This window comes from Solea solea, chromosome 9 (genome assembly GCF_958295425.1).
Source record: "Solea solea chromosome 9, fSolSol10.1, whole genome shotgun sequence".
NCBI lineage: Eukaryota > Metazoa > Chordata > Actinopteri > Pleuronectiformes > Soleidae > Solea > Solea solea.
This window is the reverse complement of record NC_081142.1, coordinates 25,771,989-25,798,481: the sequence shown is the minus strand read 5'-3', so window position 1 is coordinate 25,798,481 and position 26,493 is coordinate 25,771,989. Positions and strand designations below refer to the sequence as shown.

Here is a 26,493-nt window from a genome sequence, read left to right as displayed (position 1 = left end):
AGCAAGCAGCTCAGAGAGGGTTGAGGGGTTTAAAATGCTTCCTAGAGGCTAAAAATTGGGAAATGTACTCATATTTACGTGTCGGATTATTCACTTTATTATAAATGCGCGCACACACACGCACACGCACACGCATACACACACACACACATACACACACACACACGCCTCGGTTTAAGTGGCATTTCTACTTGCATAGTATCTGTACCTACTCAGCGTGCTGAGTAGGTACAATGCAGTGATTGGCTAGACTTCTGGCCACTGACTGGCCAGAGTGTCGTCACAGGAAGAGACCATAAACACAAAATGAAGCCGAACAGCGCCAAACTGTAGATCGGTTAAAATTACTTAACAACCCTAAAAATGTGGGTTAATCTCCAACAACTACCAGGGAAATCTCTATATTTAACAGAGGAGTCTGGTGTATTTGGGGACAGTACCATCGATCACGGACCGGCGTCACAGACCCTGCTGCTGTAGTCTGTGGAGTAGGAGTCTGTACCCCGAAGACATGTGGACAGAAATCAAGCCTAACAGTGCCGAACTGTAGATCAGTTAAAACTACTTAATCCTAAAAAACGTGACTACCAGGAGTCTGGTGTAAAGTCACTAGTACTTGTTTGTGTGTCGCGTATAAAACGAAGTCACGGCCAGCAATGACTCCGCCCACGTTGAGTAGGTACTTTTTACTGTAGTGGAAACGCAACATAACCGTGCCGTGGCGAGTAGAGCCAGTGAGATACGCCATGAGTCACCAAAACTGTTTCCACTATGTGAAACACCACTTTGGCTCACTGTGGTTCACTGTGGTTCACTTTGGTTCAGTTCAGTCTGTATATATGTGAATTTCTCTGTGAGATGAATAAAGTATCTATCTATCTATCTATCTATCTATCTATCTGCATATTTCTGTGTTTCCATTAGAAATGGAACCAAAATAACCAGCTCTAGCTCTAACCATTCCATTCTATAACACGCTTCACTTGGAGACCCAGAAAAATATGACGTCAGGGCGGAGCTAGAACGGCTCCACCCACGACTGTCAGCTAATTGGGTAACAGAAAAAAGATGGGTGTAAATATCCCATGGAAGTGGAGACAAACATCCACAGTCTGTCCTCATACAAAGACTGACTTTGTCTTCTTGAGACAAACACAAAAAAAGAGCTGCAGATCGTCCTCCATTGTTGTCTGTTGTTGACTGGTGTTGTTGTGGGGTTGACTGTTGTTGTGGTGTTGTCTATTGTTGTGGTGTTGTCTGTTGTGGTGTTGTCTGTTGTGGACTGGTGTGTGTCCCATGTCGTTGTTACATCAGTATGACGTCACACTGTGTTGATGAGTCAGTCCACACTCCGCCTATCATGTAAATGTGGACACAAGCGTGACCCACAACTTCACCATTCCAAACTACACCGTACCATGATAGAAACATGGCAAGAAAGTTTGATGTGCCCAGTAAGACCTGAACCCCTCCAGCGGTCCCTCCCTGATGTCCATGAGACAGATGCAGCAGGAGTGGAACACTAACACTGCTTTATAAGAGTTTTACACCCGGGAAACCTCGAGTATATGAGAAACAAAGAGTGTAAACTATCCACTTGTTTAATGTGTTTGATGTTTGTCAGCAGAGGACATTTAAGACACACTGTGATGTTACTAATGGTACTCATTGTTAACTCGTGTTAAAAAACAACTGCAGTCATTTCCAGCAGCTAACTGTGCTAACACACATGTTACATGTTGTATTTTGGCAGATTAAGGGCGTGTTTTATTGTTTATTAAACATTCTTTAAAATGTTTATTAAACATTTTAAACTGTGACGTTTTCGCTCCGAGCCAAAGCGGCGTGATGCTAACGGCTACTTATCTTAGCTAATCACACTGCGTTCACCGTGAAGACGCGGCCGCTCACCGGAAGTTGTGTTGCGCGATTCCAAAGCGAAAACACGGTCACACGTTTTTCTTACCTGCGGTGTTTTCTGTGTCGATGATGTGGAGAAAAGAGAGTTAGCGTGGGATTTACGGTTTGTCCGTGGGCCTTTTTACTGCCGTCAGATACTCTGTTAGCTTGTCTCGCGATAATGCCGTCATGAGAGAGCGCCGGCGGTTGTAGCCAATCAGAGAACGCAGGGGGCGGGTCTCCGATCAGCAGTGGATGTTTTTTTCTGTTCGTTTCTCCGTATTTCCCTCAGAATCGGTGTATTTTCTCTGTTTTTCCATCAGGACCTGTGTCTTTTCTCCGTGTTTCCATCAGGATCTGTGTATGCTCTCTCCGTATTTTCGCTTCGATTCGCCGCAGAGGCTCTGAAGAGCCGCTGACACTCACCGGAAGTCTGTCACAGACACTGAAGTCCGGTAAGAAGCGACGAGCACGAAATCCAGTGTCACAGTTTGTAAAATCAAACATGTAACTGGTAATCCATCAACATGACGTCATATTCTATGTTTAATAATCCCCAACCCCCTTTGGTTATAAATTGCCTTTGGTTATAAATCGGCTTTGAAATGTTTCTTTGGGCTACAACAAATGTCCACGTCCTCACTGATCCAGCTAAGCTAGTTAGTGTTGTTGACTGAGTCTTTATACACACGTCTTTGTTTCTATGCCGTATTAAAGAACAACTCGTTAATGTCCGGAATATTTATATTAATCAATGTTTATGTGGCTCTGTGTTTCCACAACGTACAGATGAATCTTAATTTGATAGAAACTTAAATAGAGGTCTGGGACTTGGCGTTGGATTATAGGTATTTGGTGTGAGCTGCTGCAGGTGGCGCTGGCTCCTCTTCACAATGAACATTGGCTCTAAAAATAAGAAGCGGGTTGTGCTGCCCAGCCGCCCTGACCCCCCCACTGTGGACCAGATCCTGGAGGACATCAACAAAGCCCCGCCCTCAGACCCAGTCTACAGCATCCTCGAGCAGACGGTACAAGGTGAGTCCACTGTGTCTCTGTCCTGTTTCTATGACCCATCTCTGTCTGTTCACCTCTCCTCTCTGTCCTGTGTATCTGACCCGTCTCTGTGTCTGTTCACCTGTCCTCTCTGTCCTGTGTCTCTGACCCGTCTCTGTCTTTGTCCCTCTTTCCAGACTCGTCTCGGGCGCCAGACAGTGACGTGGAGTTGAACTTCCAGCAGTGTCGTCGTTACATGGAGCTGAACGAGCGTCTTCAGGAGGCTCGAGGTCGTCTGCTGCAAAAGAGGGAGGAGCTAAGGATGGCAGGGGAGCACCTGGACAGAGATGTGGCAGAGGTCAAAGGTCAGATGCTCTGACTCCTTCTCTGTCCAGGACAGCCGTGAAGGGCCGGGGTCTTCTCTAACCTCTGGTGGTGGTTGTGGAGACTGAAGTGTTTGTCGATGAAGGCGCGATCTGATGACATCACAGTGAGTGACAGACTCTGATGATGCGTTCAGGTACACGATGGTCTGCTGTTTGCACTACAAATATTTTAATGTGCTTTTTAAGATGAAAACATCTTTATAATCACGTGTAAGACATTTTAAAAACACAGCACATCACACGGATGGAGATGTTTCCGGGGGGGGCGCTGTTTTCATTTGTCGTCTTCATGGAACTTTAACTGACAATGGACTGTCTGTGGATTGCAGCCAATAAAAATCTCACCAAACAATAAAATGTTATTGCACATAGAAATTAAACATCACTCACAATCCGTTGACAGTGGTGAATTTTCATTATTGTGATAATCATGAATGTATTTAACATGAGTATGTCTTACCCACCAACATACAGTCCTAGTGAGTTATTTTGAAGTGCCACAAGGGGGAGCTGCATCATTCCAGTCATATATCTCATGGTATACTGTTTTTCTAAAAATAATGTTTCTAACCTGAGATGCAAAAATGAAATGCTTTGTTTTTGACTAAACGTAGTCGTTTCAGTGTTAAAGAGGCGTTCGACAAGTTTAAATATGATTTTTACAATTATGTCATGAATCGCAATTATTCTGGTCGTAGTGTCTCATGTTTTTATGACACAAAGTGTCTCATGTCTGTAAGACATAATGTGTAAACAGTATGTCCCGCCCCCTACTGTCAGCCCCCAGCTTGGAGCGTTGCCTCCAAAACACTAGAACTCATGTTTTTTGTTACATGGTGTTTATTTAAGTTCTTGTCTATATTTGACATAAGGCTCCACCCCTTTTACAAATCTAAAAATGTACATTTTTAAAGATGAACACAAACACGTGAAGAGGTCATGGAGAGGTCAACTCAGCTGTGTAATGAAACACGTTACTCTTTATTGGATGAAACATAAATGATGACAAACCTCTGTTGCTCCGCCTCTTTCACACAGAACCACGCGTGGCCTCGTTCACATATTTGACAATTATGAAGCAACACTTTGTAGAAGTGGCAGATTTTTAAATGGAGATTGGTGAGACCACGTTCCTGTGATACATTAAAGAACATATACTGTACGTGTTCTTCAGAGGCTTTCCTCTCTCAGATGACAGTGGAATGATTTTAGCGCTCACTTTACAGCGATGTCTGGTAAACAAAACACTCCCAGAAATCTCTGCACATTATGACAAAAACCTCTGAGCAATGGTTGACCTTGATGTCAGGTGTGAACGAGGCCACTGATGAGGAAGTTGGACAAACCTCACGCTGCTTAAATCCCCCTTCAACGCAGTCACACAGTTTCATCACTCACTGAAGGGATAGTTCAGGTTTTTAGAAATGTGGTTGTAGGAAGTGACACACAGCTGATAAAATCTACATCAGTTTAAATCTCTGATATCCATGTCACATGTTCATGTCTTTATCTCACTGTCAGACTGACTTTTCCAACAGGAAACTGAAGTTTGTAAACCACTCACTCTCCCACACCAAAGTCCATAGAGAAAATCAGTGATTTTAACATCAAACAGGAGCTGTTGATCCACTGCTGCCTCCATCACTATGTTCAAATATCTTATTTTATCACTTCAGTGTTTGAAATCCTTTGTTCAGATTGACTTCAGTGACACAAAGTGACCACACGATTTTCTCTATGGACTTTAGTGTGGGAGAGTGAGTGGTTTAGAAACTTCAGTTGTATAGATCTAACATACATATCTCATACAACCCCATTTAAAAAATCACAAACTATCACTTTAAATGTTGGTCCTGTCTTTAATCTCAGAGCGACCGAGCGAGCAGGAGGAGTGAGATAGTACAAGAGAATATTCATCTTCTTAATATTTGACTTCTCGTCCTATCGCTACTTTTACAGCAACACAGTAAAGCAGATATTAACACGATTATAAAAACCTCTCGAGGCCACACCTGCCAACAGTCATCCAATCACAAGATCCTCTCATATCCTTACAGGAAGTACCCAAACAGCTGTAGGAGCCTGAATAAAGTAGCAAACACAAACATGTGCTCATTGAATCTGCTTTGTTGGTATGTTGACAGGTTATTATAGGTCACAATAATACAGACGGTTAATGCTCATCATGTGTCTCACTGTCATTATGTGTCCACCACCACATTAGCAGTCTGTGAATATATTAGCATGCTGTCACGTCGGGAGAACAACGCACAACTGTTGTGGAAGCTTTGAAAGGGTTTGTAATAAGTGGCTGGTATTTACAACACTGATGAAAACATAGAAGACAGGACAGCGCGGACACTGTTCACTCACAAAACACACAGTTAGCATCAATGTATCCCAAAGTCTTTCCATAAATCATTCCCTCACATTAATAACTTTTGAAGTGGGTGTGGCTGACGCCTGGTGTGGCCGACTTTGTAGCAAGAGTTGCTAATGTTGCTAAAGTGATGGTAACGTGGTGTTAGCTGTTTGGTGAAACTATGTCCGACAAAAACGCAAGTCACCTCGGGATCAGCCTTCTTTGTCACCCTTCCCTTTAGGAACCAGAGTAAAATGTATGTTATGATCAGGGCGGAGCTAGAACGGCAGCTGATTGGCAGAGGGGTGGGTGTACCCACAGTCTGTTCTCACACAAAGACTGACATCTCTAGTCGGATTCCGTGCCGTCGTTCTCGTACTGGTATGATGTCGTGCTACGCGGCCATCAGGCACAGCCCACACCCACAGGATTGTACCATTCCAAACTGTACCGTACCATGATGGAAACACAGCATTACACATATCATTGTGATTTGATTGGCCAACACTAATGGCACCGTGTGGAAAGTTGATCATTTCTTAACTTCTGCCGCACGAATGCACTTTCAACCATGTCCGGTGCAAACAAAGCTGTGTGGAATTGAGGTGTAAAATCCTGGAGTTTATCCACAAAAACCTCAGTCTAAATAATGTTTTTAAAAGACGGACAATTTAAATAAAAAAATGTTATTAATATGAGGGAGTGTTTCATTATGTAACAGCAATGATTGACAGTTGAATGGTTTGAGCTTTGATGAACTTATGTAAAAAATACTTTACATGTCAATGCGTTTGTGTCTTTCATGAAAAGTCCGTCGAACACAGACTGCACATTCTTTCAGGTGAAAGTCCAGCTGAGTATTTGCATAATATCATTAGATTGTGTCCAGGAGACCGACAGTGATTCATGTGCTGAGATCCACTTCATTGTCTTTTGCTGAATATTTCTACATTTCTACCAGGCAATAATTATTCTACAAATACAAAACAAGTACAAAAAGATGCACTTCCTCATCTGGCCACATGTTTTCCTGAAGTGCATCTCTAAAAGTTAATATCGGTCCGTTCATATCAGACCTGTTTCAATGCATACATCCAACCCTGTAGGAGGCGTAGATGGAAGCTGTTCAGACAGAAAAACATGAATATGTGATCAATGGAGAAACTTAAAGGTCAATATCCGAGGTATAGTGTCAGCACACTCCTTGTCTGTCCACCTGAGGGTTTGAGAGTTTCATTCAGGGACACGGTAGAAACAGTAGAGACACAGTAGAGTCCAGTAATCCACAAAACGTCCTACGACTCTCTCTTCTCTCCTGACTTCTCACTGACCGTGGCAGCTTGGATCTGTGAGTCCTGCAGGCAGCATGTCATGGGGCTGGGGGTGTAGTTGAATGGTGTGACTCGTGCAGCCTTGCTGGGGGATCCTTGTCGGAAATGGACAGCTCCGCCCACGTGACCGTCTGCTGTTCCTGTAGAAATGGTGCTATGGCTCCTCAGAGAACCGTCTGACTCACCACCCAGGAGGTTACTCCCTGAGGAGGCACAGATCTTCTTGAAATGGCTGAGTCGTGCCACTTCTTCGGACGTAACCGGAGCCGCTTCGACGGATGGAGAGGTGCTCGAGTTGGTTTTGTTATTCGTAAAATCCTCCGTCTGGACTGTTGCATCACTTGTCTTGCGAGATGCAAGAAGAATGGTAGGCAGTTTACCTGCAAGAACTGGTGGCTTTGGCTTTTCCCCATCAGGAGAAGGCACCAGAGGTAAAGCATTGGCTGGCAGAGTAGTCTTCAAGATCTGAGGTACATCCTCATCCCTGATTCTCCTCCAGGTGGACGAGGATCTCTGTCCTTTCTTCTTTGTGTCATCCTCGCTCTTTGCCCTTCCACTCGAATCAGATGATGAAGAGCGGATGGAAGACCGGCTGGTCACTCGGCTCAGTATGTTTATGCTCGGTGACGAGGCATGACGTTTAAAGGTGTCTTTGTCTTGTTGCTGCCTGGTGCTGGACAGTCTGCTGGACCCATTTCGCTGAGCCACCCTGCAGGGGCTTTCAGAACTTGTTCTCCTGGCTTGGCGTCTAGCAGATAAATTCCTTTCACTAGAGGTTGCTCTGGAGAGGGCTGTACTCTGCTTCTGAAGGCCAGAGTTTATCCTACGGACCTGCTGTGGTGGTTCTGCACCTTTTACTTGAACCCTTCTTTGAGCTTGAACAGCTGCTTTAAGTTCCTGACAGCGTGAAGAGCAAAGGAAGACAGCTGACGCTCCAGGAACTGCTCTGCGGGGTGATCCATTTTGAGAGCTTGACATGCTGTGGACAGATCCATCACGTCTCAGTGCAGTCTTTGATTCCTTAATGAAAGTCAGCTGTCTTAAAAATCCACTTCGATCAGTCTCACCACCATTTGAGTGGACAGAGGTCATCCTGACAAGGTCATACCGGTTAGGGGGTAGAACCCTTTTCCCATTGACCTGATTAGTTTGTATGTCGGTTGTTTGGTTAGTGACCAGCGGTGACAAAGGTCTGGGTTGTCTTCCAGAATTTTGCATAAAAGGGATTCGAACTGGTGACTTTTGAGTTTTAGGTGGTGGGGACTTTTCATTTTGATTCACAACAGGGGACCTTCCCTTTCTTTCAGGGGGACTCCTTGCTGGTGGACTGCTAACTGGCGTGGCATTCTTTTTCTGAATGGATTTGTTTGCCTGAATTGGTGATGTTATCTTCTTCTGACTCTGTTTGGATGGTGTAGAGCTTTGTGACGATCCAGAGGATGAACTTTTTGGTATCCTTGGAGGTGGAGTAGAGCTCCTCTTTGGCAAAGACAGTTCTGTGTCCTGGGGGCGGCCTAATCTGTGGAGGCTCTTTGATCTGTGCTGAGCAAGATCTGGGTTCTTTGGAGCATCTGTCTTGGTTGGCACTTTTCTGGGAGGAGGTCTCTGTGATGGAGCAGTCTCTTTTTTCGGAGTATAGATCACTGTTCTGCCTCTGAAAACCACTGGTAAGTTTGGAACGGGCTTGCGCTGTGCGAAATCTAAAGGTTTGTTTGCCTTTTTGTCTTTAGCAAACTTCCTTTCTTTAGGTGTAAAGCTGGACGTTGACATGAATGACAGGACTGATTCAGTCTCTTCAGAGGATGGTTCTTGAGACCTGGAAGCCTGTAGCCCAGTGACAACACAGTTAGCACCTTCCTGTATGGCCCGCCATTCAACACTGTTGAGGTCAGAATCTTCATCCCATGCCATATCGTCACTGTCCATTTCTTCATCCATGTTCCAACTATCAGAGACCTTTTGCTTTTGTTTTTGCGAATTTTCGGCCTTCTTCCTCCTGGCAGCGAGCCTCCTTCTCTGCTTGGGCATGGCAGATGTTATGCACTTCTGAAGAAGGTCGTCTTCTGAATCCATGCTCACAGAACTTGGTGAGCTTTGCTCCTCATATTGGCTGTGAATGGTCATAGACTTCGATTGTTGTGCCATACTTAGAGTTTTGTTGTGTCTGTTTTTGTACCATATTTGCTGAGCTTTTGATTTGTGTTCGTCAAACTCAGCGTCACTCAGTGAACTCAGAGAAGAGCTGAGTGAGTAACATGTTGGAGATTCATCCTTTATCAGATTCTGTTTTAATCTTTGAAAACCTCTGGGTTTTGCTTGAGGATTATCAATCCTGCCAATGTTCGTCATGCTCCGTGAGAAAGTGTTTCGGCTTGTTTCCCTGAACTGTTTTCTACTTGTTCGCTTCATTGTTTCATCAAATTCATTTTCATCAGTATAGAAGCTGTTACTGTCCTCTGAAGAATGTGTCATTTGTCGGACGATTGTCTTTCCTTTCTGTGATCCAGTATTGATGTCTGTGTTTTGCTTTATGATGGGCAGTTCCATTTTTCTGTGACTGCCTTGACCTGACCTCTTCTTCTGTTGGTTCGGAGACTGATCACGATTTCTTTGGCTTGCCACTCTGTCAGCGACTTCTTTGCTCTGCATCAACACCCTCTGAGTGGGTATGACGTGTTTTGTTGTTCGATTCATTTGTATCTCAGGTGGCTGATTAGTCCTGTTGGGTTTGTGGAAGTGTGAGAATATCCGCAAGTCTTCAATCCTCTTTGCCTCGTCATCAAGCACTTCCTGTCTGTTCATACCTTTAGCTGTACAGTCTTTAGCCCCCCTCTCTTTTACTGGATACTGGAGTGTTTCATCACTTAACGATGTTGTGCTGGAGAAGTTAACAGGGGTATGTTCTGCAGAATCAGTGAGGGATGAATCATCAAACCTCAAGTCCTTTTGTGGGATGACAATTCGCCTTCCAGGACACATTTGTGTTTTGCCATTCGGGAGCATCATGTACACAGGAAGATGGATTTGTTTTCGGATATGGGAATTGAGAATATGCGAAGGGATTGTGGTCATTAGGGAAGATCTCACTTTTCTGAACCTGGAGGGCATTGCAGAGTTGATGCATTCCTTTAAGATTTCTATATCATCGTCTGAATTGCCTTCACTGTATCTCTCTCCGTGGTCGAGCCCTTGCTCATCCTCATCAGGGAAGGGAAGGTCTTTGTCATTTTGCTGGAGGAGGGGAGTTAATTTCAGCTCTACGTCTTTCTGTATATAGTGTTCATGGAGAGGCAGAGCACTTAGGCTTGAAGCACAAGAGAAGTTCTCAGTTGGCTTTTCCACAGTGAAGTAGATCATTGTGTCAAGGTCAGGAGGAAGGTTAAACCTCTCCTTGTCTGTGATCTCCATGAACTTCCGCAGGCTACTTTCCCACTGGCCCGTTATTCCTGAGGCCTGTGTCTCTGGTCCGTTTGACTCAACACAACATGGAGTTTTACTTCGGCTGGGAGGCATTGTTTGTCCAGGGCTGTCGGGTAGATCACTGGGACTTATAGTCCCATCGATCATCTCACTGCATGGGTCGCTTTGGATTGAACTGGCAATAGAGTGAGACTCAAAACTGCCCAGGGAACTGACCGAGCTACAGCGACTCATTACCAGTGGTGTTTCATGTATGTAATTGTCAGATGAACTGGATGGAGATCTGTCTTCAAGCACAGCAGGTGAAGTCCCTCTGAGGAAAACTTTTTCCCTTTTGGCAGGACAGGGAATTTCAATGGGATCTGTCTCCTTGCATGGGAAGGTTTTGGAGTCCGTCATCAGCAGTTGGCTGTCGCTCAGATCCTCCAGGGTTTCATCCTCGTCATCTCTCTTCACCACTTCTCCATCCTCCACTTCAATTATTTCCAAAGAGGAGTCACTCTCCAGTTCATTTTCACTTTGTCCGTCCAGGGCTCCGTCCCCAGAAGACAGGGAAGACAATGAACTGCAGCGAGAGAAGCAGATTGGCGTGTTCTCCACTGAGTATTTTTGAACTGTCTCCATCGTCCCGATGGTTGGACTTCTAGTGGACGCCATTGGTGAAAATTTTGTGATGCTCCCCCCAGTCATCACAGTAGGAACCCATGCTTGTCTCCTCATTGCCTGGGCAGCCTGGACATTAATCGCCGTCTTTGCCACACCAAATTTGGCCACACTTTGAATGAGTGGAACCTGTTGATAAGATGGTGACAGTTTAATGGATGTCATGCTGACATCAGAGGAGACCTTAGTGGACACACTCACAGGTGTTTGCACGGGTTGATCCTGGTTCTTTTCTGCATCCATGTTGCTGAGCTCAAGAGCTTTTACATCTTTGTTGTCCACAGAATCTCTCTCTGGAATATCTTGCTGGCTTGTCTCATTGAGGACACCAGGTCCTACATTAAGATATTGTTGATGAGCCACCTTGAGATCGAGCTGGTTGGGTCTTTGCTGTGGTACAATTAGGGGTCTTGGAGCAGGTTGTATTTGGTCTTTGCTGCCACAGTAGCCGTCACTGGTGCTGCCACTGTTCAGACTGTCCGTTGAGACACTTGTGTGGGCGGTTTTGAGGCGCAACAGTGCGTGGGCTCGAGTGAGACGTTCTCTGTGAGCCAGACTGCTGGTATCAGAGAGGTGACAGGGGGAGCATGATTGTGCTCGGGCTTCATTGAGTTCATCAAGACCATAAGGCCAGTCCGCCAGGTGATCCTCCGAGCTGAAGCTCAGACTGTCCTCTGAGGACGTGTGCATGGTGATGTCCTCCACTAACCTGTCGATCTTGGCAACTGTGTTGGTAATCTTTTTTGCCAGCTTCTCTGCAGCAGCAGATACCACATCATCAGAGGGCGCATGTCTCTTCTCGATCATCTGATGGTGGTCCACATCTCTTTCAGGTTCACTGTCTCTCTTACGAGGCTGGTTTTGTAAGAAGTTTGAGTTGGTGAGGAACATGGACAGCATGGAGAAGCTGCCAGTTTCCAAGCTACTGGAGACGTTTGGAGCCTCATCATCATCAAAACAACCAGAATCAGATGCATAGTCTTTCGCCAGACTTTCAATGTGCCGAAGTGGCTTATTGAGGGTTAGGTGCTTGGGGCTCTGTCTCTCAAGGGTGTCAAAGGTCTCTGCCAGGTGTTTTGCATCCAGCTCTGCCTCCAAAGCCTTCTGTTTCCTCATGTAGAGTGAGGGCATGCAGGAGCCGGGGGACACTACTGCAGCATCCTTATATTTCAGCGGTCGGTTGGTGAGGAGGTTCCTCAGAGCTGCAGCACTGCCCATGGCTATCATCTTGTGCTTAGAGTGGATGAGGTTGCGCAGCATGCTAACTGCTCCGAGGTCCCACAGCAACTCCTGGTCTTTTGGACTCCGGGCTGAAAGGTTCCAGAGTGTCCCGCAGGCGTTGCTGACGATGGTCAGGCTGTGGGAGCGCAGGTGCTGCAGCAGAGTCTGGAGGCAGTTGTGGTCCCTGAGGATTTGCCTGTGAAGAAAGAAATCAGTAGAAAATGTTAATTTTTATGTCAAAAACTGTGTTAGTGCAAACTGAAAATTATCAAACAAGGTAATGAATAAAGACCTGTAGTCTTCTCGAGCAGCGATCAGACTCGAAACGTTTCGGAGAATTCCACCTCCGCTCTCGATGATGGCCAGCGAGTTGGTCTGACATCGGTACGTCAGTGTACTGACCAGGAAGCCCAGAGCGCCATCTACAGAGCAGATGGCCACCTTGTTGTCGATGCTGTGAGCCGACATGTTCCACAGAGCGCTCAGAAGACTCTTCAGGGTCGACTCCTGCAGAAACAGAACAGGGTTTGGATTTAGTCTTTGACATTTGTTCCAACAGTTCTGGTTTTTGTGCGAATGATTTAAGAAATGAATGCAAAAAAAATCTAAAACATTTTTGTTTGGGTTTGTGGTGGGTTTATTCGGCTCACCTTGGTGGCCTGCAACGCGCAGGTCATCAGCGCAGAAACACAGCCGATGTCTCGTAGAACTCTCTTGCTGCTGATGTCTGCTCTCCAGGACAGGTTCCTCAGGATGCTGGAGACCACTTGATGCAGCTCCTCACTGTCTGACGACAGCTGAGCCACCAGAGCCTGGAGACAGCTCTTCTTCGAGCACAGCGTCGCCTGCAGGATGACGAGCAGAAGACGGGCGGTTTGGTTTTTTAAACTTAATCAGAGGAACAAATATCACAAAGACTTGTGACACTGTAAACTCATATGAAGACATTTATCTCATCAGTAACGTCCAAAGGTTCTTTGTCTCCTTTGACTCATTTTGCATGTTGACCTTTAAAGAGACAGCAGTTTTTTTGAAGTGAGGTTGAATGAGACACTAAATGAAGACTTCTGCTCCAGACTTCCTCCTTCTCTAACTTCTCTAACTTCTCACACATTTACCTCCTCAGGTTAATCAATAAAGTGCTGTGATGATTGTGATTACTGTTATGTGGCTATTGCTAAGCTAACCACTCCTGCACCATGACAGGTGAACAGGGTTTTCACAGTGACACCTGTCAATCATCCCTCAGCACTAGCCACTCCCACTCCGTTCGTACCTTATTGACGACGTCTCCAAACGTGAGGTTGGTCATCGCCATCCCAGCGTATCGTCGCAGCGCCATGTTGATAGGGTCATTCTGCATGCCGTACATGTCCTGGTCCAGGTGAATCAGATCTGCCACCACCTGCAGGCCGCCTGGAGAATGACACCCACAGCATCACAAAGTGAAAGTGGAAAATTTTTGCGGTGTTAAAGGATAAAGAGTCGGTGTTTTTCACCAACCTAATTCATTCATGGCACGTCGGTACTCTTCTTCAAACGACAGCTTCATGATGGCGCACATGGCCTGGCAGATCTGTGGCTCCACAGGTTCAGGAATATCTGCTCAGGAGGAAACAGGAAGTGACCTTTAGCTGCTGAGTCTGCGATGGTTCTACCTGCTGCTGGTTTAGAAAGAACCGGTCTTACCACTGGTTCTGCTTCCTCCAGGTGAAGGTGTCCCGGTGTGGTTCTCGATCCAGTCCCAGCCACTGTCGCAGTAGGTCCGGATCTGCTCCAGCAAGTGCAGGACCCGCATCTCCCGCCGGGCCTGGCCCTCGTCCTGCTGGGAGTAGATGATGTTGTGGAGAGCGGCACTGGCTCTGGATTTAGCTTCTCGGCTGCAGGACACTGTTGTCTCTCCAGGACCGCCTCCGGGGCCGCCCGGAGCTTCGTGCAGGATCTGGACCAGCAGAGGAACGCAGCCGGACTTCCTCATGGCGATGCAGCTGTCCTGAGAGCTGGACAGCACCAGCAGAGTCCGGGACATCTCCTCCTTGTCTCTGTTGGCGAGCATGGAGAGCAACCAGAAAACCATCTCCACCTGAGGAGCGAGGAACCGTCAGAGAACCGCTGCGTCTGTCTCCACCACACAGAGGCACTGTTGCACTCACATGGAGATTATTCAATATATTACTGTGAGACTCACTTTAATATCCTTCAGACAACTTTAAAGGGGCAGTTCAGGTTTTTTAAGTATGGCTGCTACAAAATAAGACATTTGAACTCAGTGATGGAGGCAGCAGTGTGTGTGATGTTAAAATCACTGGTTTTCTCTATGGATTTTTGTGTGGGAGAGTGAGTAGTTTACAAACTATCCCTTTAATTTGACATGTTTAAATCCCTCCTTCAGGTCAAAGGTTGATTTAAAGTTGAACTGTGAAGTTGAACCTAATAAAGTGGTCACTCAGTGTATTAGAGTTTTCTATGAGATGCAGGTGAATGTCACCTTGCTGCCGCCGTCTCCTGCAGCTTCTGTTCCTGCTGCAGCTGAAGACGATGACGTGTTGTTCTCCGGTTCTCCAGCAGGGGGCTTCTCAGCTCCAGACAGCTGAAGAGGAAGAAGAGGAAGATCAGTGATTTTCAGGGTAAATGTTTGTTAGTTGGGTCTTACTTCCTTATTTATAAGTCATATATATGTAATATTCATGTCATATAAATGCTATTAATGTTCTGATTCAACCACTTTCATTTGTATATTAGGTGCTTTTGATAAATGGTGAAACCATGATTAACTTGTTTTATGTAATTATTTACTTGCATGTTTCAAACATATTTGCCTTTTTACTAAACCTCAAATGACTGAAACATATTATTCTTTGTTATGATTTGCTTTTTAGTAGTCCCCCCCCCCCCCCCCCCCCACACACACACACATTCAGCTTCATTTAAATTCAGACTGAATCCTCAGAGTCGCGTATAAGCTTTCATCCTCCCATCACCATGGCAACGCCCTGGGATATGTGTGTGTGTGTGTGGCTCTGATCCAAACCTCCATTAAAACACAACGAGCTGCGACATGAAGACAAAATGGCTGACGAGCATCAGAGCTGAAGACGTGATTCACTGTGTGTGTGTGTGTGTGTGAGAGAGAGAGAGACAATAATCATCAATAATCCATAAAAAAATGTCTCAAACTGTTTGACTTTCATGTCAAACGTGTCCTCATGGAAGACAGAGCCGAGACACTTCAGTCTGTGCTGCTGCTTCTCCTTCTTCTCCCTGCAGCTCTGTTGCCTAGCAACAGCCAGTCAGAGAGCAGCTGGTAGAGACGGGCAGAGAAGCTGCAGAGAAGCTGCATAGCAACGAGCCACTTTATTTTCTGTGACCTGATGTTATATAAATACTCTCTCTTTCTGCCTCTCTATACATATACGTATGTATATATACATATGTGTATATATATATACACATATGTAAATATACATGTGTATATATCTATATTAGCCTAACTATATGTATATATACATATTGTATATATGTATATTAGCCTAACTATATGTATGTAATGTATGTAAATGTTTAATTATAACATTAAAATAAAGACAAATAAAATATTTCCAAACATGATTTAACTTTGAATTCAAAATCAACTGATCCTATTTTTTTAGGTCAAAGGTCAAACTCGGTCAAAGGTGATGAATAATTCAAACTAGTTCATTATTGATGAAATCATTTCCTTCTTCACCTATCAGCTGCTCTGAACCTGGGTCTGGACCTGGATCTGGACCTGATTTCATCTAAGCACTAACCAAAACTAAAAAGGTCCATGCGGAGGACAAGACAGACTGAAGTGCAAGGACACTGTCTCTCAGATCAGACGTCTTCTGGTTCTTCTGGTTCTGTATTTTTTTTTTACTAACAGGAAGTTGTCTTTCTGTTTTCACCACATTGTTACTGATAGATCAGATTTGTTAAAGGTTTTTAACAAGACACGTCCCTGTCCTTTGTTTATAAACCAGTGCACGCAATCAGCCAATCAGCATCGAGAGAGAAACATGAAGACTAACAGGTCCAACCAGAAACATGTCGAGCTGAAAGAACCAGTCCACAGAGACAGAGAGACGAGGACAGAGGCAGAGAGACGAGGACAGAGAGACGAGGACAGAGACGAGAACAGAGATGCAGGACTTGAACTTTCACATGTAAGTGACTCAGTGAATCAGATGTATGAGACGTTTAAAAACTTCATTTTTATGTTGTGACTCGTTATCAACACGTTTCTGTGTCAAAGACACTTTGTCTTTAACATTTCACAAAATTCTTTTTCTTTTTTTAACTTTATGCTAACAACACTAGCAAACAATAGCCACACTATTAGCTTCATGCTAACAACACTCACTAACAATAGCCACACTGTTAGCTTCATGCTAACAACACTAGCTAACAATATCCACACTGTTAGCTTCATGCTAACAACACTAGCTAACAATATCCACACTGTTAGCTTCATGCTAACAATAGCCACACTATTAGTTTCATGCTAACAATACTAGTTAACAATAGCCACGCTGTTAGCTTCATGCTAATAACACTAGCCAACAATAGCCATGCTGTTACCTTCATGCTAACAACACTCGCTAACAATAGCCACACTGTTAGCTCGATGCTAACAACACTAGCTAACAATAGCCGCACTGTATACTTTTTAAAATATTTAACTTTTTGTCCCTGTGTTTAATGTTTGTCCTGTAGGAAATGAACGGAGAAGACAGATCGAGGTCAAGAAGTTTAGTGAAACTGATCCTCGTCACATCAAACTGTTTATGATCAGATCAAATTAAGAAGAACATCAACAACAACTGTATTTGAGACAGAAAATGAGTCTCACAGAGGACAATTCACAGGGCACTGAGAGACATGTCCAACAGGATGGCGATGAACACACAAAGATGACGGATGTCAATAAGATGGACGAGAATAAGACGGACCAGAATAACATGGACCAGAATAACACGGAACAGAATAACGCAGACCAGAACAACACGGACCAGAAAAGGGCGTCCACCGCACTGACTCTTCTCAGAGAAGACCTGAGTCAGTTCAAAGCGGAAGTCCTCAAAGTGTTGAAGGACGGAGACACAAAGGTGGACAAAGATAGCCCCGATGCACTCAGTCTTCTGAGGGACGATCTGAGTCAGTTTAAAGAAGACATGAGCAGCATCTTTAACATCAGAGACGTGAAGTCCACTGATCCTACAACCAGTCAGGCAGCAGAAAGGACACTCAGACATCTGAGCCTCATCAAAGAGGACATCTCTAATGTCTTCAGGCTCAGTCCCCTCAAGGACAAAAGTGACCAGGGCTGTTCCATGAAGGAAGACTCCTCCAAAATAAAAGCCCCAGCAGCTGAAAGAATGGACAAAGCTTTTCTGAAGCTGTTCAGAAGAGAACAAAGACAACTGAGGACAGCAGAGGACAGTCAGGGAGGGACGGAGACACCTTCAGAGATGAACCAGGAGAAAACAGACGAAGGTTTGAGTCAAAAGCTGTCGGAGAAGAATGTGAACAGCACCATGACAGACAGGACAAATGGACAGGAGGACAAAGATGACGGGGAGGAGTCTGAGAAGAAGGAGGAGTCTGAGGAGACCGCATCACCAAGTGACAGTGGGGAGACAATGTGTCCATCACAGGCAGGCACGTTCTTCAACACCATGTTTGTAATAAATGATAATTAAGGTTCTTTGAAATGTGATGGTCTGAGGTACTGACTGTGCTGAGAACGCCCCCTGCTGCTGAGAAACAGCAACGCAAAAGACTTCTATGATATCCTCAGAACATGTTCACGACATGTTTACATCAGAAGTTTGTAAACCACTCTCCCACACCAAAGTCCACAGAGAAAGTCAGTGATTTTAGCTGGCGGGGGCACAGGAGCTGCTGGTCCTCTGCTGCCTCGTGTGGTCACTTTGTGTCACTGAGATAAGTCTAAATGAAATATTTTAAATGCAGAAGTGACAGAATAAGACATTTAAACTTAGCGATGGAGGCAGCAGTGGATCAACTCTCCTGTGTGTGATGTTAAAATCACTGTTTTTCTTTGGTGTGGGAGAGTGAGTGGTTTAGTCTATCTCACAGCGAGCCAAAGACATAGATATCAGACTAAAACTGATGGAGATTTTATTAGATAAATATCTTGTCCAGTCTCATCACACTCAGTTCAGCACCATGACTCTGCATTTTCTTGAGAAATCCTCTTTTTCTGGTTGTGTATGATTGTAAATCCAGATATAATGAAATATTCTGCTTCTCTGCAGTCGATCACAGACCCGACAGTAATGAAGACTCTGTGGCATCAGAAGAAAACGAGGAAGTGAAGATGAAGAAAGAAGAAGAAGAAGAAGAAGAAGAATCTTCAGAGACTCTTGAGTTTGAGAATTTGCTCTCTGAGCTGAGACTCATGAGCATGAGGTGAGACATAGGACAAAGCTGCATGTTCTGGTTTTCATGTGATAAACCCTGAGGTTCTGTTGGTTCCTGGTCTGACAGGAAGCAGCCGGGAGGGGGAGGAGGAGGAGGAGGAGGAGGAGGAGGAGCAGGAGCAGGAGCAGGAGGAGGAGGAGACCTGTGGTCTGTGAAAAACTGTAAGATGACATAGTTTTTAGTGTCCATGCGTGTGACAGCTCTTTGTTAAACCTGAGCGCAGACTGAAAACACATGATGACTCAGCATTAATTAAAGACGTTAGATAATCCTGGAGTGAGTGATTTTAAAAACCTTTACTGATCAGCTGCTCTTGTTCCTTCACCACCAGTTGCCTGTTATTTGACCTTTGACCCCAACACTGCCAACGCAGAGCTTCACCTCAGTGACCTCAACAGGAAGGCGACTCGTTTGTGGGCGAGCAAGCGCTGCCTGGACCACCTGGACCGCTTTAAGAGCTGCCCTCAGGTCCTGTGCAGGGAGGGGCTGCTGGACCAGGTCTACTGGGAGGTGGAGTGGAGTGGCGGTGCCGACATCGGCGTCACATACAACAGTATCTCCAGAGACGGGGACACGGTGGACTGTCTGCTGGGACACAACAAGTTGTCCTGGAGTCTGGAGTGTTCAGAAGGAAGCTACACACCGAGCCACAACAACAAGAGGTTCAGGTCCACCACACCAGAACCCTTCAGCCACAGAGTCGGGGTCTTCTTAGACTGGTCTGCTGGATCTCTGTCCTTCTACTGCGTCTCCCGGGACGCCATGGTCCTCCTCCACTCCTTCACCTCCACCTTCACTGAGCCTCTGTACCCGGGTTTCTGGGTGTGGACCTACGACGGCTCAGTGTCGCTGTGTCAGGTGGAGTTAGACTGGGAAAGACTGCTGAAGTGACGACGCCCAAGGATAGATTGCTGAACCCGAGGGCTGAGGAGGTCCAAGGGTTCAGGGGGTCCAAGGGTTCAGGGGGCCCAAGGGTTCAGGGGGTCCAAGGGTTCAGGGGGTCCAAGTGTTCAGGGGGTCCAAGGGTTCAGGGGGTCTAAGGGTTCAGGGGTCTTGAAGGAGTTGCCTAAACTGGGAGAATCTGTGAGATTCCTAGCTTGTGTGTGTGTGTGTGTGTGTGTGTGTGTGTGTGTGTGCGCGTGCGTGTGTATGTGTGTGTATGTGTGTGTGTGTCACCTGTAACTGACTCTCCTGACTCCCTTGGACCTCGTGCAGTTCCTTCTCCAGCTGCTCCAGACGAGCGACACGCATCTGACCCACACACACACACACACACAGAGTTTAGACCTGCTACGTCTCAACAACACTGGCCGTTTCTCAATATCCATACTTGTGCGTACTTGTGCGTACTTGCATACTCCCGTACTTGTGAAAACGTTATCAGCCCCAGTCCAAGTGCTGTTCCAATTCTCAAGTAAGCGAACATCGAGGACGGTTCTCAAACCCGGAAGTGTTTTCACTCCGCCCATTTTTACCAAGTACGCATCGGAGGTGACTTAAGCGTACTTGGGATGGCCATGTATCCCAGAATCAATTCGGCGGAGCATAGCAGCAGATAATAGAAATATAAATCTGAAATAAATATTTTTCTGTGTCCCGGAACAAAGTTTTAACATCATTTGAGGGGAGAAATTAGTCATTTAGAATTCAAACATGTGGTTTGTGTATTAAGATCCGATGTATTTATAGTTTGACAGCAACGTTTGTCGGAGGTGATAAGCTCCGCCTCTGCAGACGCTCGGCGCTCATTGTGCCCGGCACAGAGCAGCGTTACCTCGGCCTGTCCTGATGAAATGATCCGCTGGCTCAGACGCCGCTGTCATTAGATGCTTGGTGTGATCCATAGATTTGTTGTTGACGTGTTATTTTGTTTTTTAATGGAAATGTTTGGACCTGACAGTTTGAAAGTTTGTATATTATTGTTTTATTTATTTTAACTTTGAATTTTAGATTTATATTAAAGTCGCACAATCATTGTATCTATATTTAAATATAATATGTAAATATTAGATATGTAGAGTAGTATATATTTGTACACGTTATATATTTATAGAGTAGTATATATATATATATATACCAGACGCACTGGTATATATACCAGTATATATATATATACTACTACTACTTATTATATATATATATATATATATATATATATATATACTACCCTTCAATGCTGTAATATATCTATTTTCAACATTGTATTATTTGTATTATATATTTTAATAGAAATAAATGAAGATTAATATTTAAATTGTGAAAATGATAAAAATATATATGCATTTATTAAAAGTATTTCATATGTTAATTTATCAACACTGTAGGTGGCGGTAATGAGGCTGCAGCACTTGGCGCCAGCCACCATTCAAACAGCAGAACAATACATACATACTTGCATACTTGAGTATTGAGAAACAGCCACATAGTTGTGTACACCTGTACTTGTCAAGTATATACTCCCAGCATACTTCTCAAGTATATACTTCTCAAGTAAGCAAGTACATACTTGCTTACTTGAGTATTGAGAAACGGCCAGTAATATTGGTGCGTCTGGTTTTGATGACATCATCAGCGGTGACTCTCTCACCTGCGTCCTCTGAACCATCTCGTCGCTCGTCCCAAATCTTTCCTCCATCACAGAGCGGAGCTGCTGGGCCTCGAACTCCAGCTGCTGTCGGATCAGATCCATCTGCAGTGAGAACTGCACACAGGGTCAGAGGTCAGGGGTTACACACCTGTGTGTGTGTGTGTGTGTGTGTGTGTGTGTGTGTGTGTGTGTGTGTGTGTGTGTTCTCACTGTGTCGATCCGTGGCAGGTGTGTCAGTCTCTGTGACAGCGCCTCCAGCTGGCTGAAGAACCAACATCGCTCTCTCTCCTCACGGTCGATTTCCCCCAACAGCAGGTTCCTACACGCACACACACACACACTGTGAGTATTATGGGACGTTCAGACAGATCAGGTGATTCGAGTCGATGATGGCTCCGCCCACCTCTCCTTGTACAGCTCCTCCAGGTGGTGGTCGCTCAGTCGACCGTCTGCGCCGCTGATCACAGCTGTTTTGGGCGGGGCTCCGTCCAGGAAGTGATGCGGCAGCATGAGGGCGGTGGCCTCGCCCGCGGACGCGTCGCTCTGACGGGACGAGGATCTGAGTGGACTCCTGGCCCGGTTCACGGGCGCCACCGAGGACAAGGAGGAGCAGGAGGACAGAGGCAGAGCCAGGTGGTCTTCAATCTCCGCCCCTACAACACTGCCGCTCCCTGCCCCTCCCAGAGTGCCCGGCAGCAGCCTCAGGTTGTGAGGCTGATGTTTGAGCTCGTAGTACTTGGTGAGGTCCATGTGGAGCTCTGAGGACCACGATCAATAATCACATCAATAATCACATATCTATATCTATCTAGCTATGTACACCACATTTACGGACCGCGGTCCAGCTCTGTGACCACCCGGAAGTGCCTGTACCGTGACGGTTCGCTACGAATATATATACATATATACTGTATATATGTATATATACAGTGTATATATACGTATACACATGAATATGTTTTCATGAACATTAAATGAGTTAAGAACGTTGTACAAATGTGTGAAAACATAATCAGTGTTTTAAAGAACATTAACAGACAATAATCCCTCAGATTAAACTCTCACAAACACAAACTCCTTTTCTTTCTGTCATTTTCTGACAATGTTGGACCACGAGTGTCCCCGTGTCAGCCAATCACGTTAGAGATCCGCCCAGAGGACACGTCCAACACACCTGAGGTGGGAGGAGTTTAAACCCACTCACCTGTCAGCTGGTGCAGAACATCGCTCCGCCCTGATGATGCCAGAGTTCCCGCCTCCTGCTCCAGTTTACTCTGCAGCTGCTTCAGCACCTCCTGCAGGAGAAGGAGGAGATGACAACAAGAATGTGAACATGAACGTTATATTTAAAGATTTAAAGTGTGAGCTCATTCAAACGCGGATGAAGATAAAGAATCAGGTCAAATCACATGATCACAGAATCAAACTATTCGTCTCTGAGTCTGAGCTCAATCTGATAATCTGATAATCCAGCTGCTCTCAACATGTGGACACGTGTGTTTGTGTGTGTGTGTTCCTCTGTGTGGGTGTGTGTGACAGGATTAGGGTCAGCCTGATTTCTCTCTCTCATGATTATTGATTATTTGCTTATTTTTACTTTTTGTTTATTTGTATATTTAAAGTCTAAACCTGATAAAACCTCACTTCATAAAGCCAAACTATCCCTTAAAGGATCAGCTGATGACGATCATGTGATCACTCACCTTCATGCCGAATGTCTCCGTCTCCAGTTTGAACAGATGGTTGGAATTGTCCTCCAGCTCCCTCCGCAGGTGGGAGTTCTCCTTGCGGAGCGCCTCCACCTGGTGGGCCAGCTGATCGTAAGAAGCGTTGGCCATGTTCACATGGTGCAGCGCCCCCTGTGGTGACACACACACACACACACAGAGCAGCTTCTGTTATCTAACATCATGTCGTTTTTTTCTGAAGGTCGTTACATGACTTCTCTTCACTGGGATTTAATTTAATCTCTATAAACTCACATATTCTGTGCGTTCTCTGTAAAAGATCTGAGAAAACAAACAAAAATAAATAAATATGAGACTGTTTTTAAATGTTTCCCATCAATGAGCTCAGAGATATTGATGTTACCATAGTAACATGCCCCTCCCCCTCACTCTGACCACTCATCTACATCAAGAGATGTCTCTTTCTGCCTCTCACACACACACACTGCAGTGGCAGCAGAGCATGCTGGGTAAGAAACTCCACCCACGTGGAAAATGAATCAAATGAAGGTGGATCAGTAACAGTGCTGTTGCTATGGAGACGAACAGTCGGAGGTTTGTGACCCCAATCTGAGATGACAGAGCAGGGCGATCAGAGAGAGACCGAGAGACACATGGACACACGTCCACTCTTTGTCTCCAGAGGCACAGACAATAATCAGAGACACTGTCTGTCCCTCGTCTCTCCAGAGGACAAAGACCATGAACACTGAAGGAATCGTGTCATGAAGACATGAATAATCCTGAGCCTTGATCTTAATCTGCTCATTTATTCACTCACAAATCATCAACAATAATAAAGTGATTCTGCTTTTGTCTCTAAACAAAGACCCTCCCATCCTCCACTCCTCTGTGTGTCCTCTGAGACTGTCTGGTTACCATGGCAACCACATCCTCCAGGCATAGCAGAGGAGGAGGAGGAAATGGCATCAGTGTGAGTCTGTGCTGTGACACTCACAGATTATTGTTCTAAAATCCTGACTCATCGAAACATGACGAGGAGCTGACCTCCAGCCACGGCCCCGCCCTCCATCCCCCCCCCCACACACACACACACACACACACACACACACACACACACATACACTGGTTATTGATGTTAGGATGAAGGTCACAGGTTTTTAGAATTTACATTTACAGACGCTCCGCCTCTCACTGTCGATGACAAACACAGTGAAGATGTAGATTATATGCTGTCTATATAAAGATACATGTTTACATGTGCTGGTGTCATCATTAGCTTAACATTTATTAAATTATGACATCATCAGTTGTGATGACCTCATGTTTATACGTCCACATTGACACCAAAGGTTTCTACGGTGGCCTCGCCCATGTTTGCCCAATTCAAGACCACACCCACTTAAGCTGCTTTACCACTATATAGTCCCGCCTCGCCTCGGCACAGTTTGGTTGGTTTTCCACAACTTCATAGCTCCTCCTCTGTGTGGGCGGAGTCACCACAGACGTTGTTTTCTCCGTGACACAAACACAAACAAGGCAATCACAGATGGCAGACTTCACCCCATTTACACAACAAGCCTCTGTTGGCAGACAGACAGACAGACAGACAGACAGACAGAGCCAGAGCTAAAAACCATACTTCACTCCCAGTCCGTGGGGTCAAGTAACTAGTGACTTGTAAAGCAGTTGTTTTGGGTGAAAGTGAATCATTAAAAAGATATGTTGTGAACGTGGTCACGATCGTCGGCTTTCAGCAGTGCTGTCTCTAAATTCACCAGACTCTCTGTTAAACATTGACATTTTAGACATTTCCTTTGCTAAATGTTGGACATGTTTTCAGGAGTCTTTTTAACTTTGATCTACAGTTGGACATTGTTGCTTTGACGTCACGCTCATGACTCTTCAGTGACGACACTCTCTGACCAATCAGTGACCTTTAGTCTGATGATGTCACAGTTTAGTATCGATCAGCTGAACGTCAGAGCAGGAACTAAAAAAACAGCAGGTCTATCACTGATGGAGAAAACAAACTGTGCTGAGACCATCATCACCATAATCATCACCATCATCATCATCATCACCATCATCATCATTATCACCATCATCATCGTCACCATCATCATCACCATCATCATTGTCACCATCATCATCACCATCATCATCATAACCATTATCATTGTCACCATCATCATCATCATCACATCATCATCATAACCATTATCATTGTCACCATCACCATCACCATCATCATCATTATCACCATAATCACCATCATCACCATCATCATCATCACCGTCATCATTGTCACCATCATCATCATCGTCATCACCATCATCATTGTCACCATCATCATCATAACCATCATCATTGTCACCATCATCATCATCACCATCACCATCATAATTATCATCATCACCATCATCACTATCATCATCATTATCATCATCACCACCACCATCATCATCATCATCATCATCATCACATCGTCATCATCACCATCATCACCATCACATCATCATTATCATCATAACCATCATCACCACCATCATCATCGTCGTCACTATCATCATCATCACCATCATCATTAACATCACCATCATCATCGCCATCATCATCATCACATCATCATCACCATCATCACCATCATCATCATAACCATCATCATCGTAACCATCATCATCATCACCATCATCACTATCATCATCACCATCATCATAATCTTCATCATCATCACCATCATCACATCATCACCATCATCACATCATCATCATCATCATTATCATCATCATATTCACTGATTTTAAATTCAATTTAATCTGAGATGATGAAGAAACAACAGGAAAAAGATGAAGATCATATTTAAACACAAAAAAAGCTTTATGTTGACATTTATCTGTTCCATCTTCATCTTCATCCTCCATCTTCATCCTAAATCCTCCTCCATCTTCCCGCATGAAGACAAAAACACCTCCTCCTCCTCCTCCTCCCCCTCCTCATTGACTGCAGTGTGAAAGGAACCTGCGTTATTCTGGTTCTACATCATAAACCTGCACATTATGCTTCCTCCTCTACTGATTCCTTCTATGCGCTGATCAAACCGCCTCATTGTCCTCGTCCGCAGAGCTCAGCAATAGAACCGAGCCGAACCGCACCGAGCCAGGCCGAGAGAGGCCGACGGCAACTGACGACTAACCCGAGTTACAGTTTAAAAAACAACAGCAACCTGAAATCTGACCTAAAGGGATAATAAAAATTAAAAAAGGAGCGAAAAATCTTACCTCGTGACTGAGTGCAGAGCTGGACACGACTGACAGAGAGAGAGAGAGAGCGAGAGAGAGCGAGAGAGAGCGAGAGGGACATACGCACACACAGCTCTCCAACAGGGAGTTAGTTTTTAATGCTGAGTTTGTCCACTAGATGGAGCCACAGAATCATTTACTCATCATCATCATCAGTTGCCTTCCTGTTCAAACAC

General features: G+C 45.0%; 4 protein-coding genes across 10 annotated transcripts in view; 2 read left to right on the top strand and 2 right to left on the bottom strand.

Moving 5' to 3' along the window:
- Nucleotides 1-2,120, bottom strand: part of sgta (small glutamine rich tetratricopeptide repeat co-chaperone alpha) — an 8,794-nt gene extending 6,674 nt beyond the window's left edge. The window contains exon 1 of the mRNA XM_058638115.1: nucleotides 1,967-2,120. The gene's annotated coding sequence lies outside the window, so the exon portion shown is untranslated. The remainder of the gene's footprint in view (nucleotides 1-1,966) is intronic.
- A 15-nt stretch (nucleotides 2,121-2,135) lies between these two features.
- Nucleotides 2,136-3,676, top strand: c9h19orf25 (chromosome 9 C19orf25 homolog). 4 transcript variants are annotated; one of them, XM_058638117.1, is made up of 3 exons: nucleotides 2,136-2,354; nucleotides 2,771-2,934; nucleotides 3,090-3,676. In XM_058638117.1, exons 2-3 carry the CDS (start codon nucleotides 2,793-2,795, stop codon nucleotides 3,269-3,271), a joined length of 324 nt encoding a protein of 107 aa, XP_058494100.1. In that variant the 5' UTR covers nucleotides 2,136-2,354; nucleotides 2,771-2,792; the 3' UTR covers nucleotides 3,272-3,676. The 4 variants fall into 4 exon arrangements, with proteins under 4 accessions (XP_058494100.1, XP_058494103.1, XP_058494101.1 ...); XM_058638120.1 differs by having other exon boundaries at nucleotides 2,762-2,934; XM_058638118.1 differs by having other exon boundaries at nucleotides 2,748-2,934.
- Nucleotides 3,677-4,905: 1,229 nt separating this feature from the next.
- apc2 (APC regulator of WNT signaling pathway 2) lies at nucleotides 4,906-26,366 on the bottom strand. Of its 3 annotated transcripts, XM_058638110.1 has the most exons (15): nucleotides 26,066-26,247; nucleotides 23,310-23,336; nucleotides 23,031-23,186; nucleotides 22,532-22,622; nucleotides 21,731-22,085; nucleotides 21,538-21,646; nucleotides 21,328-21,441; nucleotides 19,917-19,991; nucleotides 14,764-14,865; nucleotides 13,965-14,358; nucleotides 13,779-13,877; nucleotides 13,552-13,691; nucleotides 12,926-13,120; nucleotides 12,568-12,782; nucleotides 4,906-12,471 (listed from the first exon to the last, which is right to left on the bottom strand). In XM_058638110.1, exons 3-15 carry the CDS (start codon nucleotides 23,163-23,165, stop codon nucleotides 6,936-6,938), a joined length of 7,560 nt encoding a protein of 2,519 aa, XP_058494093.1. In that variant the 5' UTR covers nucleotides 23,166-23,186; nucleotides 23,310-23,336; nucleotides 26,066-26,247; the 3' UTR covers nucleotides 4,906-6,935. The 3 variants fall into 3 exon arrangements, with proteins under 3 accessions (XP_058494093.1, XP_058494091.1, XP_058494092.1); XM_058638108.1 differs by lacking the exons at nucleotides 23,310-23,336; nucleotides 26,066-26,247 and adding an exon at nucleotides 26,297-26,366; XM_058638109.1 differs by lacking the exon at nucleotides 26,066-26,247 and having other exon boundaries at nucleotides 23,310-24,061.
- LOC131465434 (E3 ubiquitin-protein ligase RNF135-like) lies at nucleotides 15,835-19,908 on the top strand. Of its 2 annotated transcripts, XM_058638113.1 has the most exons (5): nucleotides 15,835-16,459; nucleotides 17,010-17,954; nucleotides 18,575-18,728; nucleotides 18,807-18,901; nucleotides 19,072-19,908. In XM_058638113.1, the coding sequence occupies exons 2-5, from the start codon at nucleotides 17,135-17,137 to the stop codon at nucleotides 19,629-19,631; spliced, it is 1,629 nt and encodes a 542-aa protein (XP_058494096.1). In that variant the 5' UTR covers nucleotides 15,835-16,459; nucleotides 17,010-17,134; the 3' UTR covers nucleotides 19,632-19,908. The 2 variants fall into 2 exon arrangements, with proteins under 2 accessions (XP_058494096.1, XP_058494097.1); XM_058638114.1 differs by having other exon boundaries at nucleotides 15,835-17,954.
- Nucleotides 26,367-26,493: the final 127 nt, after the last annotated feature.

What these genes read in the sequence shown, in the direction of transcription:
- apc2 (XM_058638108.1), bottom strand. Translation starts at nt 23,165, where the DNA reads ATGGCCAACGCTTCTTACGATCAGCTGGCCCACCAGGTGGAGGCGCTC. An exon ending in ACGTGCCATGAATGAATTAG is followed by an intron (nt 13,692 to 13,778) that starts GTTGGTGAAAAA and finishes GTCATTCTCCAG; the next exon opens with GCGGCCTGCAGGTGGTGGCA. An exon ending in GCGCGTTGCAGGCCACCAAG is followed by an intron (nt 12,783 to 12,925) that starts GTGAGCCGAATA and finishes CTGTTTCTGCAG; the next exon opens with GAGTCGACCCTGAAGAGTCT.
- c9h19orf25 (XM_058638117.1), top strand. Translation starts at nt 2,793, where the DNA reads ATGAACATTGGCTCTAAAAATAAGAAGCGGGTTGTGCTGCCCAGCCGC. An exon ending in CCTCGAGCAGACGGTACAAG is followed by an intron (nt 2,935 to 3,089) that starts GTGAGTCCACTG and finishes CCCTCTTTCCAG; the next exon opens with ACTCGTCTCGGGCGCCAGAC.
- LOC131465434 (XM_058638113.1), top strand. Translation starts at nt 17,135, where the DNA reads ATGAGTCTCACAGAGGACAATTCACAGGGCACTGAGAGACATGTCCAA. An exon ending in AATGTGTCCATCACAGGCAG is followed by an intron (nt 17,955 to 18,574) that starts GCACGTTCTTCA and finishes GCTTCTCTGCAG; the next exon opens with TCGATCACAGACCCGACAGT. An exon ending in CCTGTGGTCTGTGAAAAACT is followed by an intron (nt 18,902 to 19,071) that starts GTAAGATGACAT and finishes CTTCACCACCAG; the next exon opens with TTGCCTGTTATTTGACCTTT.